At 36.0% G+C, this 12639-nt stretch overlaps 1 protein-coding gene across 1 annotated transcript; it reads left to right on the top strand.

Annotated features, from left to right (window-relative positions):
* The first annotated feature begins 5405 nt into the window (after positions 1-5405).
* Positions 5406-10360, top strand: DMRTA1 (DMRT like family A1). The gene is made up of 2 exons (NM_001192640.1): positions 5406-6327; positions 9513-10360. Exons 1-2 carry the CDS (start codon positions 5685-5687, stop codon positions 10358-10360), a joined length of 1491 nt encoding a protein of 496 aa, NP_001179569.1. The 5' UTR covers positions 5406-5684.
* Positions 10361-12639: the final 2279 nt, after the last annotated feature.

The following is a 12639-nucleotide window of genomic DNA, read 5'->3' as shown; positions in this document are numbered from 1 at the left end:
CCCACAAAAAATGACATTAGCACACCAATATGGATGTCCCTGGTGGCTTAGATGGTAAAGCGTCTGCCTACAATGTGGGAGACCTGGTTTCAATCCCTGGGTTGGGAAGATCTCCTGGAGAAGGAAATGGTAATCCACTCCAGTGTTCTTGCCTGGAAAATCCCATGGATGGAGGAACCTGGTAGAATACAGTCCATGGGGTCACAAAGAGTCGGACACGACTGAGCGACTTCACTTTCAGTTTTTTTCATGCCTCTCAGAGGGCTTCCCAGGTGGCACTAATGGTAAAGAACCTGCCTGCCAATGCTGGAGACACAAAAGACATGGGTTCAATCCCTGAATCAGGAAGATCCCCTGGAGCAGGAAATGGCACCACACACTCCAGTATTCTTGCCTAGAAAATTCCATGGACAGAGCAACCTGGCAAGCTATAGTCCACGGTGCTGCAAAGAGCTGGACGCAACTGAGCACATAGCACACATGGCTCTGCGAAGCCTTGGAGTAGTTGGGCTGTATAAGGTGTGTTCACATGTATCCTGAAGCATGGAGTGAATTATGCACAGAAGAATAAGCAATTTAAAAGCTTTTCCTTCCAAATCCATAGTCTTCTTGCCAGAACCTTCTAGCCAAACTAAGCATATCCTCTTTAACTTTCCTTTGCTGCCAGTTAGTACAATATATAAAGACAAGAGATGCTTTGACTGAGGCCTTAATGGGGGTAGTAATGAGGTTCCTCAGAGACTAAGAACATTAATGAAAAATAACTTCAGACTAGAACTGACAGATGAAGTGACCCATAGACTTAGAAATATCCTTGTAAATGACAATGTTTTCAGTTGCCAATGGGAAAAGTGAAGCTGACTGGGTTAGTCTTACCTAAGATCTTGTAGCTTAGTTACTACAAGAGCCAGGTCTATTTTTACAGTTGCTGATTCACACTTCCACTTCTCTGTGCTGAGTAGTTGGTATAGTGAACCAACAAAAAATGGCAGTTGACTATAAGAGTTTAGAGTGAATGAGGAATTGGAATAAAAATCAATAATAATTAAAAAAGGAGATGCATGGATGTTTTTGAGTTTGGGAGAAATTCTGTTTATTAGCTTCCCTTCCTTCTGATTTGCCACTATGTTTCCTATTTATTAGTCATTTTTCTTTTACTTTATTTAGAATAAATTTGTAAATGACATATCTGTGATACTTGTATGCAGTTTAATTAAAAGTAAGGTTTTTTTTTTTTTTTCTCATCACCTTTTCACTTGGTGAAACTGTTGCCACTGCTAAATTGCAGCTGTTAACATCTTCTTAATGATTTATAAGAATAGTTACAGTATTAAGTTGCTGTTAGATGCAGTAAAAAGCAGGGGAGGGGAATGTATATATAATTTAAGAGAAAGTATAAAGTACTATTATGAGAGGGGAAGAGATTCAGGCTTTCCAGTGTATTTGAGAAGAAATACAGCTTTTAAAATCATTGCTCTAGCTTTGGGTGATAAGATTAGGATTGTCTTTGCTCAGAATGCTATTTTATTCCATTCTTCTTCCAGAAGTAATAAGGAGTTTTATTTTTTATAACAGCTTTATAAGAGTATAATTGATATACAATAAGCTGCACATATTTATTATACACAAATGGTGTTTTGATGTATGTTTACACAAGTAAAGTCATTATCACAATTGAAATAACTAACATATTTATCATCTCCAAAAGTTTTCTTTTGATTCTTTGTAATCCTTAATGCCCATCTTTCACTGCCCCTCCACAACCCATTTCCAGGAACTGCTGATGTGCTTAATGTGATTATAAATATCAAGGATTTTATATAAATCACATCATATAGTATATATTCATTTTTGTATTTCTCTCAGAATAATTATTTTTAGATTCATTCATGTCATAGCATGTATCAATGTACTTTAGTTTGTTCCGTTATATGATTATACAAACTATTGATAAACATTAGGGTTTTTCCAATTTGCATCTATATAAATAAATCTGATATGAATTTTTTTTACTGAACATTTGCTTAATTTCTCTTGAATTGATACCTAGGAGTGGAATATAATGACTGGATCATATAATATGAGCATGTTTAACTTTTAAAGAAATTGTCAGCTGGTCTGCAAAGTGATTATACTATTTTACATTTCCATAAGCAGTGTTTGAAAGTTCTAGTTATCCACATTCTCATCAATACTTGATATGGTTAATCTTTCAAATTTTAGCCATTCTAATAGATGTGTAATGGTACTTCATGGTAAGTTTAATATGCATTTTCTTAGTGACTAATGGTGTCCAAAATCTTTTGTTGTGCTTATTTGCCACCCATATATCTTCTCTGGTGACATGTTTGTTTGTTCAAATCACTTAAAATATTTTTTTTTTACTGAGTTTTGAAGTTTGTTTATACATTCTGTATACATGTCCTTTAACAGATATATGTAATACAACTATTTTCTCTCAGTTTCTTAATAGTGCCTCTTGAAGAAGAAATTTATTTAATTTTGATAAAGTAAAATTTATTGATTTGTTCTTTTTAATGAATCATATTTTTGGTGTTGTAGATAAGAATTCCTTTGCAAAACCAGGATCACAAAGGTGTTCTGTGTTACATGATTTTATGACTTATATTTAGGTCTGTGATCCATTTTGAGTATATATTTATAACTATAAGGCACCGATCAAAGGTAAACATTTTTTTTTTTTTTTGCATACAGATGTTCAATTTTCTTTGGAGAAGGAAATGGCAACCCACTCCAGTGTTCTTGCCTGGAGAATCCCAGGGATAGGGGAGCCTGGTGGGCTGCCATCTATGGGGTCGCACAGAGTCGGACATGACTGAAGCGACTTAGCAGCAGCAGCAGCAGCAGCAGCAGCAGCAGTTCAATTTTTTTGGCAGAATTTGTTGAGAAAAAAATGTCCTTTCTCCACTGAATTGTCTTCATACCTTTGTCTAAAATCAGTTGTCTATTTTTGGGTAAGTCTGTTTCTAAAACTGTCTGTTCTGCCATATTGGTTGATTTTTCTATCTTTTTATCACTAATGTACTGTTTTTATTTTTATAACTTCATAATAATTCTTGAAGTAAGATATTATTGGCCTTGAAACTTTATTTATCCTTTTTTCTTCAAAGATGTTTTGGCATTCCAGGTCTTTCCTTGGCATTTCAAAATGAATTTTGGAGCAGGTTTGACAATTTCTACTAAAAAAGTCTGCTGGAATTTTGAGGTTGAATTTATCTATAGATCAATTTAGGTAGAACTATATTTAGAATGTTGAGTCTTCTGACTGATGGAAATGGTCTCTCTCTCCATTTATTTCAATTTCCATTATTTTTTTTTATCAACAAGGTTTGTTTTTAATCTTTCACACATTTTGTCATTTTGCATCTCAATAGACACACATTTTATTTAAATATGTTTACTTTAAGAATTATTTTCACTTATTTGGGTGAAAATCCATATCACTTGCCATAATTGGAAGATAACTGAAAATCAAATAAAAACAGAAAAATAGTGTTAAATTCTAGGTAAACGGTGTTACTTGTTGAGGTGCTTTTAATTTTTTTTTAAAGCATAATTGATAAGGCTTAACAAATGATAGTCATATTTATACCAAGTTGAGCATTTTCTTTTATGTAATCAAGATTATTGAAAAATAGTAGAAAAAAGGAATTGTTTTCTCACTAGGTATTTCACTGTGCTTTAATGATCCATATAGCACTGAAAACTCATTACTCATACATTTGATGTGAGTTCCACAATAGGGGAATAAATAGCTTTTAGGCAGGAGTGGCTTGAGCAAAGATATAGAAGTCTGAGAAAATTGGGTATTGTAGATTCCACAGAGGTTAGGAATAGATCCCACAGTGGCAGTTCAAAACCTTGGTTATATATAATCTTCACCTTGAGAGTTTAAAAGACTCAGAGCAAAAAGAATCAGAATACTTGGTTTAGAGTATTTATATAAGTTCCTTGCTGCTGCTGCTGCTAAGTCACGTCAGTCGTGTCTGACTCTGTGCGACCCCATAGACGGCAGCCCACCGGGCTCTCCCGTCCCTGGGATTCTCCAGGCAAGAACACTGGAGTGGGTTGCCATTTCCTTCTCCAGTGAATGAAAGTGAAAAGTGAAAGTGAAGTCGCTCTCCTAGGCAGTTCTAATACTTAGGAAGGGTGGGGAAGTTCTATGATAGAATATCAGGATGCCAATATGGGAGGATGGTAATGGTGATGTTGGTGTAAAGTGGGCCAGTAAGAGCAAGCCCATATTGATTAGCAATGTCTTCCCTGGATGTCAATAGGTGGAATGGTAAAAATTTCATTATTACTTGCTATCTTAGTACTAGAATATGAATTGCCTGTCAAGGCAGTTGAATATTACCTTGAAAAACTGATAGAACCCTGACTCTCTTTTCCATTAAGGAACACACTCATGACTTTCCTGCTTTATTTTTTATTTTATTTTTTACTTTCCTACTTTAAATTGTCTTTTGGTTTAAAAGCAATATGATATTTTCTTACAATTAAAGGCATTAAGTGCATATTTTAAGTGTGTAATTAATAATAGCATGTTTAAAGAATGGTCTAGATGACCCTCCCCAACACTTTACCATAGAAATGTGAAGTATTTTTGAAAGTTTTAACACAATTGCTACCTATAAGTAGTTATAGATAAGAAATTCATTAGGGTTTCTTTGGATGATAATATGTCAAAATATGATATATAGAATCCAAATTTGCATGTCTAAATAAAGAGATGCATGTTAAGATTCTGAACGTGAGTCAGGTCCCTTAAATACTTATCCACTGTTTGCCGCAGCCCTAAGGCCCTAAAATAAGGTATCTTTCAGGTGTGGGTAATATTTGCAGCTTGTTTGTTCTTTCTCATTAATTTCGACCGTGCTACCAATTAAGCTGGAGAAGGAAATGACAACTCATTCCAGTTTTCTTGCCTGGAAAATCCAAAGGGCAGGGGAGCCTGGTAGGCTATACAATCCATGGCGTCGCAAAAAGTCGGACACGACTGAGCGACTGAGCGACTGAGCACACACACCATCTTAAACACTTCATCTGGGAAAAGGAAAGAAACGGAGAACTCCATGTTCAAATCTTCAGATCGTAGGAGGAGCTAGGAACTGGGGAAAGAACTTCAAATCTTGCTTAATTTACGAAGGACAAAGAGGCATGGGGAAGGAGAGAAGATTATCTTTCAAAAAAAATACATTGAGGAATTCATGGAGAAGCAAGTGGGAGAAAAGAGCTTTTGTGTGTGCGTGAAGGGGCAATTTCTTGTGTCTCCCACCGCCCCTCCTCCCAAGACGGTCAGGTCCCGCCGCGGCCCTCCCTCCCCAGTTTCAGCCCTTGGCCAGTAGATTCAGTGGGCGGGGTAGCCTCTGCAGTCTTGCCTTCTCTTGCTTCCGAAGGCGAAGGAGCGCGGAGAGCACGGCATTAACTTAGCGCCCTGGGACTTTAAGAGGCTCAGTGGGCTTCTGCGCCTCTTCGAGTCTCCAGCTCTGGGAAGCGGTTGTCCCCAAGTTCATCGCGGGAATTGTGTCAGACTTTGTGGGTGTGGAGGTGGTAGGTAGAGGGACCAAGGCGGGCCCTCTCGGCTCCCGCATCCCACAGGGTTAGCTACGGATTGAGCACTCTTCTGTTGCGACTCCTCCCTCACCAGACACTTCTCGGAAATGGAGCAGTCACAGTGTGGCAGTAGAGACCGCAGCCGCAGCGGCCCACTCCACCTGGCCCCGGGACTGGTGGTCGCGGCCCCTCCGCCCCCGTCTCCGGCGTTACCGGTACCCCCGGGGATACCTGTTCCTCCAACTTTCCTGCGCCCGTCCAGCCTCTTTCTGAGGGCAGCCTCCAGCGCGGGAAGCGGAGGTTGCCCGCCGCCTGCCGAACTGGAAAGGGGGGTGGGCGCTGTGGCCGGTGGCTACCCACGGACACCCAAGTGCGCCCGTTGTCGCAACCACGGAGTGGTGTCAGCCCTCAAGGGCCACAAGCGCTTCTGTCGCTGGCGGGACTGCGCGTGTGCCAAGTGCACCCTGATCGCCGAACGCCAGCGTGTCATGGCCGCACAGGTGGCGCTGCGCAGACAGCAGGCCCAAGAGGAGAGCGAGGCTCGGGGGCTGCAAAGGCTTCTGTACCCTGGACCCTCAGGGCCAGGGGGTCGGTCATCCGGAGGCAGCAGCAGAACCGAGACTTCCCAGACGACCTCGAGCGGCCCTGCGACGGTGACTGCTCTGGGACTGAGTGCCTCGAGACAGGCTAGTGGTCTGGCGACCCCTGTTTTCGAAATTTTCCAGCCAGATTATATAGAGGAAAAACAAGGTGAGTAGATCTCACATTTGCTCTTTGCAAAATAAAAATGGTTGTTTTGGAGGAGGAAAAAAAATCTTTGAAATAAGCAGCCATGGCATGGAGGAGGGCGAGAAAGAACTTAAAAGAAGCATTTAGGTTCTGGGAAACTGCTTAGAGACTTATCACATTCACTTCCTTAGGGCTTTCTGTCCCCTTAGATGATAGGATAAATGAAAAAATGAAGTGCCAGTGATCAGTTGAGGAACTCATTCTAGGAATGCAGTTTGTGCCCAAATTTCTCTGCGAGAGAAGAACTTAGAGCAAAGATTGAGTGAAAAACTTAATGAAAGAAACTGCATTTTGAGCTTGCTCTGTATTCTTTTTAGTTGCAAAACCAGAGTTAATGGTGATCTTGCATGGAAAACTCACTTGTGGTTGGGAGTACAGTCTTTACCTGTGGGACAGATCAACTAGAAGTGGGGAAGAGACTGAAATCTTCCAAAGCATTTTTACTCTTTAAAAAATTTTAAGCGTTCCACCTCTTTTCTTCAGCTGCTTTTTAGCCTCCAACAGTGTAGAAAACTCTAACATTTCAAGTTTTACCTCTTCTCATAGGAAAGAAATTTAGGTTTTCTAAATTTAGGTTTGTAAAACCATTGATATGAATTTCAAAGTCCAAGAATTTCTTATCTTTGGGGATTTTAACCTTAGAGATTTCTTATCCAATAAGTTTTAATTTTTTTCTCTTATTGACTACAAACTGCCTTTACCCTCTATGTCAGGTAAAAAGATTTCTTTTTTTGACTAAGGTTATCCCAAATTAACCTTTCATGCTAACATAAATCTTACTGTATTTTAGCAAATTTCATAATTCTACAGTAGGTCATTCTTGCACGAAAATGTCATTTTGGTGTTTTTGTATAAATCCAAGATAGGTTGAGTCATATGAAATTAAAATATAATGATGTATTAAGTTATTAATTAGAAAACCTCTCTGAATTGTGAAAATTGCAGCTCTTAACAGATCACAGCATTTACTTTTGAAAAAAGACTCTACTTAAATAAGACATATATGATTTTGTTTTCACCTATGTCACTTTTTGTCCATGTTCTAGTTTGTGTCAGTGGACAAAATGTAGTTTAAACATTTCTCATCAAAAATCAAGGAGGGCTGAAGAATAAAGTTGTTAGGCAAAACTGCTATAAAAAGAAGCAAAAATTAAAATTCTGCAAACTAAATTGACAATGAGATCTGACTGTCAACCTTCTGCTAGGCATTGACTTATGTGATTTTTTTTGAGAGGGTGATGTTTATAGATCATTTATTTTATTTTATTGTTTGCCTCAGTTGACCTCTTTTTTTTGAAAAGACACTTCTAAATTGACTACCTTCTCTTATACAATATCCATGAACTGTAGTAAACTAGTGTATTTATTCATTAAACAAACAGTGGTTCAGAGGTGAATAAGATTTTCCTACACAAAAGAATATTATAATCAAAAGAAGGAAAATTATATGTGTCCTAAAACTACAGTATAATACATAGCATTCAATGATAAAAACCAGCTATAGGAGTTGAGAGAAAAGAGATGACATAACAATATTGCAGTATTTTAAAGACGCTTATTTTCTAGACAGTCTGATGCCATCAGTATTTCATTACATTGTATTGTGTTTTATGCATAAATTACTATAGAGATGAAAATTACTATAGAGATGAAACTGTGATACCTTACATGTTCAAGGGGTCATATGTAGTGAGTCATATTTATAAATAAAATGGAGTGGCAGACCAAGGCCGATCTATCTCTATATCATTAGATGACATTTATTGTTTTATTTAAAGGTGAAAATTCTAGAGTCTTTGTGATTTTGCAGAAGCAAAAAAAAAAAAGACTTTTTTTTTGTCATGTTTGACGTAATGACAGCATTTTCATTCTCAATGTGTTAAATTGTACACATTTAATTTTATAAAACAAACTGTAGATATTTGCTTAGAATATAGGACTGCTCTTTGAGAAAACATAGGAGCATTGCAAATCATTGCTATATGTGTTTTGTTAGTTCATAAATCTTGTTCGAAAAGAAAGTTTGACAATAAAACTGAATACCTCATTGACAGTTTACACTTTCTAATGGAAATAGAGAAACTCCATCTATAGATTAAGAGTAAATGTAAATCAAAATAAAAATATTTATTATTGTTTTCCTGGCATTAGCCTTGCAAAAAGTATTGAAAGATAGTCTTGTTTTATTAATATTCCTACGCTCAACATATTGAGATAGAAAATCAGATTTTTCTGTGAAACTGTTTTCGGAACATTTCCCTTAATATTGAAAGGGAGTTATGAGTTAAGGCAAATGACTAATATTTTCTACAAGATACTTTGAAAGTATATGCAGATTCCAATTGTGAAAAGAGTGCTGTAAATTATTTTCTTTTAGAAACAAATTGATTATAAACTCATTTACTGATATTCCCTAGAGATTTAATGAGAAAGTCCATATTTTACAGAGGATTATGAAAAATATCAACTCTCTATTGTGTCTCACACAAGCTCTGATATGATTTGAGATTGGTATAGCAGTTGTCATTATTGGTTTAGATTTGAAAGGAAATGAAAAATTCTGCTATTTTTTCACATTATTCAGGAACCTTATTTGGAACCTGAAATGTGAGTGAAAAACCAGTTTTTGAAATTTAGCATTAGTGATTAAATAGAATATTCATTTTAATAGTAAGATTGTTCTTTTTTTCTGATTTCTTATCTAAACAATTGTTTTATTTAGTGCTTTTTGCATATTGTCACTGTGGGAAAAAAGCCCTCATGTGAATAACAACAAAACTTGGGTAAAATTTATGAAAATTTTGAGTTGCTAAATGGGGCAAATAATGTAAAATATTGGTGTTAACAGTTTTAGGGTAACAATAGATTTTACTTTCTGATTCCTAAATAACTACAGCATTTGTATATTATAGAACTTTGTGATCCTTAAATGACATGATAAATTGCATTTTCCCACTATTGCAACACTTGCATTTTCAAATGATATTTAAAAATTTTTGTTCATTAACATCTTTTACAGTGAATAATAAGTATTATTAATATACTATGAGTAAACAAGTTATTTTATCCAGCATTAATTATAGGTGGGCAGTACTTTGTTCTTGGACATTTTCCCTTTATTTCATTCCTTTTTTTCCTCTTCCCAGGACAAAAGGAGAGTAAATGTGACTCATGCCAGAGTGGACAAGAAGAACTGGGGTCTAAATCCCATCAGTTTACCCTGAGATCATCTCCTAAGTCTAATGATGTCACTGGAAAACAAAACATCAGGTCATCTATTTCAGAAAACCCAAACAAGGATGATAGCATTCAGTCTCTTCATCCTGGGGAGCAGTCAGGAGGGGAAGAGAGTCCCAGGTCCCTGTCATCCTCTGATTTGGAATCAGGAAATGAAAGTGAGTGGGCCAAAGACTTCACTGATTCTACAGCCAGCCATCCCACTGTGTCCTCTAGACCAAGAGATCCTCTTGATATCCTTACCAAGATTTTCCCAAGTTACAGACGCAGCAGGCTAGAAGGCATTCTGCAGTTCTGCAAAGGGGATGTTGTCCAAGCTATTGAAGAGATCCTAAATGGAAAAGAACACAAACCAGACACCAGGGACCTAGCAAATTCAGGAGCATTGGAAAACACAGCTTTTCCGAGAGTTTCGAATTTTAGTTTAGCTGGAATTGGTTTTGGAACTCTAGGAAATAAATCAGCTTTCTCTCCCCTTCACACTTCTTCTGCTTCTTACGGAGGTGATTCAAGTCTCTATAGCTTAAATCCTAGACTAGGTATCAGTCCATTTCGACTGGCATATTCCTCTCCAGGGAGAGGGCTGTCTGGTTTCATGTCTCCCTATCTGACTCCTGGGTTGGTACCATCATTGCCTTGTAGGCCAGCTCTGGATTATGCCTTTTCAGGAATGATTAGGGATTCTTCTTACCTTCCCATCAAAGACTCAGTAACTGGTGGCAGACTGTATTCCAGGCCAAATCAGAGCAACCTGTAATGCATCTGCCTACCTCCCTTTCTGGAGTATTTCTAGAAGCATGCACTATAACCCACATACCCACATCTATTAATGTGTTCACTACGTATCAGTCTTTAAAAATGCTATTTTTTTTTTACAAGCAATATAATAGATTTGAGATCTAAAGACTCTTCTTTAGCATTTATTAAGTGAAAGAAACATTTAAACATCATGTGTGCCTTGAATAAAACCATTTCAGGAAATATTTTTACTTTAATGAATTTTCTCCCTAAGATATCGGTTGTAAATTCCCAATTTAAAACTATACTTGTTTTTAGTTCATTGAAAAAATGGAGCATATAATTATAACATACATTATGAAGCAGTCTAGGATTATATAAAATGAGCCGGAAGTAAGAATTGAAAAATTGAGGTAATTCTAAGTAGTATTCTAAACTTTTTTTCCTCCTTCTGCTTCTTCTACACAGGAGAGATAAAAGGTATTCAAAGTATTTTATTCACATATAAGTGATTAGTAGTTAGTAAAACTTTTGAGACATTTAAGTCCTTATTTTTTTCTGAATGCCTTGTTTTTCATTCCTATCTGCCATTGGTGATAAGTGCCATTTATAAAACATTTCTGTTTAAAGGACACTTTTTTGAGTTAAACAAAGGTCTATGAAGTAAATCTTAGGAAATGAGAAATGCTCCATCTCCTGGCCACTATCACTAATTGCAGCTAAGTGCTGGAATGGTGTAGAAATTAGATACAAATGGTTCCTAATATTAGTATGATGTAACCATTTTTTGAAAATGGTTATTTTGGATCACGCTATATTTAATTTTCATATTATAAAATGAACATCTAATGAGGATGAGGATTTAAATCTTTAGGCTTATGCTTTTATCTGGGGAAATAACCTTTTCCATATGTTTATGGCAGGACTATGGCAGCCATTCTCAAAGGTAAAAATCATTTTATTCAGAAAACTTAAATAGCTGCTCATATGAATATTAAATGACTCTAGATACATAATGCTTAATGCATTGAGGGGATAAGAGATTTCCAAGGGGAAAAATTGTCATTAAATTTTAAAGGTTTTCTTGAGATTTTAAAATTACTTTTGTTCTCCATCTAGAGAATTTGAAAGTTATTTATTTTAGTCAGTGGGAAGTCCCTGAGAACAAAACAATTTTATGAAATTTTCTTTATTTGTCATCATTTATCTTTTAAAGGATTGGAGCTCTATTCTGTTGTTAGGAATAAATGGAAATTCAGCTGTGGTGTGAAATAGTTGATGAATTAGAGATGGTTAAAAGAATTTGACAGCATTATTTACTAAAGATTTCTTAAATTATGTGTATGTGTGTGTGTATGTGTGTGTTTATATATACTTGTGTATCTTACTGTCTGTATATTATACATTTAAGCTCTGTTGGTTCTATCATCTTTAGACTTTTCCATTGAGCCAGATAAGAATATATTTCTAAAGTATATTTTACCAGCAAATAGCATATTAAATAACTGCATAGAATCTGATGCTGATTTAGGATGTAAATGTGTAATAGAGTATGCATTATTTTTAATGATATGAATGTGAGAAAGCAGATCTTATAAAGATTTGATACAGTTAATATTCATTATTTATTAAAAAGGTTTTAGATTCCAAGCCTAAATCATAGTATAATGCTTGGCAAGTAGTTGATATTCAATTAATATATACTAAATGAAGGAACCATTTTGGATGGTAGATCTCTTTGAGACTGATAAAACCAAAGAACTCTGCAAAGTGGTTTACAGACATAGTTTTGAATACAATTTCTTGGGATTCTTGAATCTCCTAAATGCCATTCAGGTTAGAATACTTGGTGATTTTTAAGGTATTTCCACTATATTAATTCATTTGTTGAATGTTATTTTAAAAGTGCTAGATTCTATAGAGGATACCGAATGTAAAATGTGCTCTCAAAGAAGTTACATTATACAATAGAGATCTGATACAACAACATAAGAGCGCTAGAGTTGCTGGATTCTTTACGTGGATTATGTGATGATGTGCATGTATCCATTTGCCTTTTGAACTGGGGAGAACATCCATTAGGGACAGTTTTCAAATTTTTAAAACTGTTTTATAATTTTAAAACTTAAGTTAATTTACATAGTACTTTATACATTTCCTACCCTTTACAATAAGTTTAAAACTCAAACAATCTTACAAAACATTTTGTCCAACCACTAACTTGAATGTGAGGAGATTGAGGTTTGGCAATAGTATTGCCCATCCTTATGTTAAGATACTATTGCCAGTTGTTAGGAG

Source organism: Bos taurus, chromosome 8 (genome assembly GCF_002263795.3).
Source record: "Bos taurus isolate L1 Dominette 01449 registration number 42190680 breed Hereford chromosome 8, ARS-UCD2.0, whole genome shotgun sequence".
In the NCBI taxonomy this organism is placed as follows: Eukaryota; Metazoa; Chordata; class Mammalia; order Artiodactyla; family Bovidae; genus Bos; species Bos taurus.
This window is presented reverse-complemented; position numbering and strand designations above follow the sequence as displayed.

Bases quoted from the DNA above. Each gene is read 5' to 3' on its own strand.
- DMRTA1 (NM_001192640.1), top strand. From the start codon at position 5,685: ATGGAGCAGTCACAGTGTGGCAGTAGAGACCGCAGCCGCAGCGGCCCA. The intron at 6,328-9,512 runs GTGAGTAGATCT...TCCTCTTCCCAG, and splicing joins TTATATAGAGGAAAAACAAG to GACAAAAGGAGAGTAAATGT.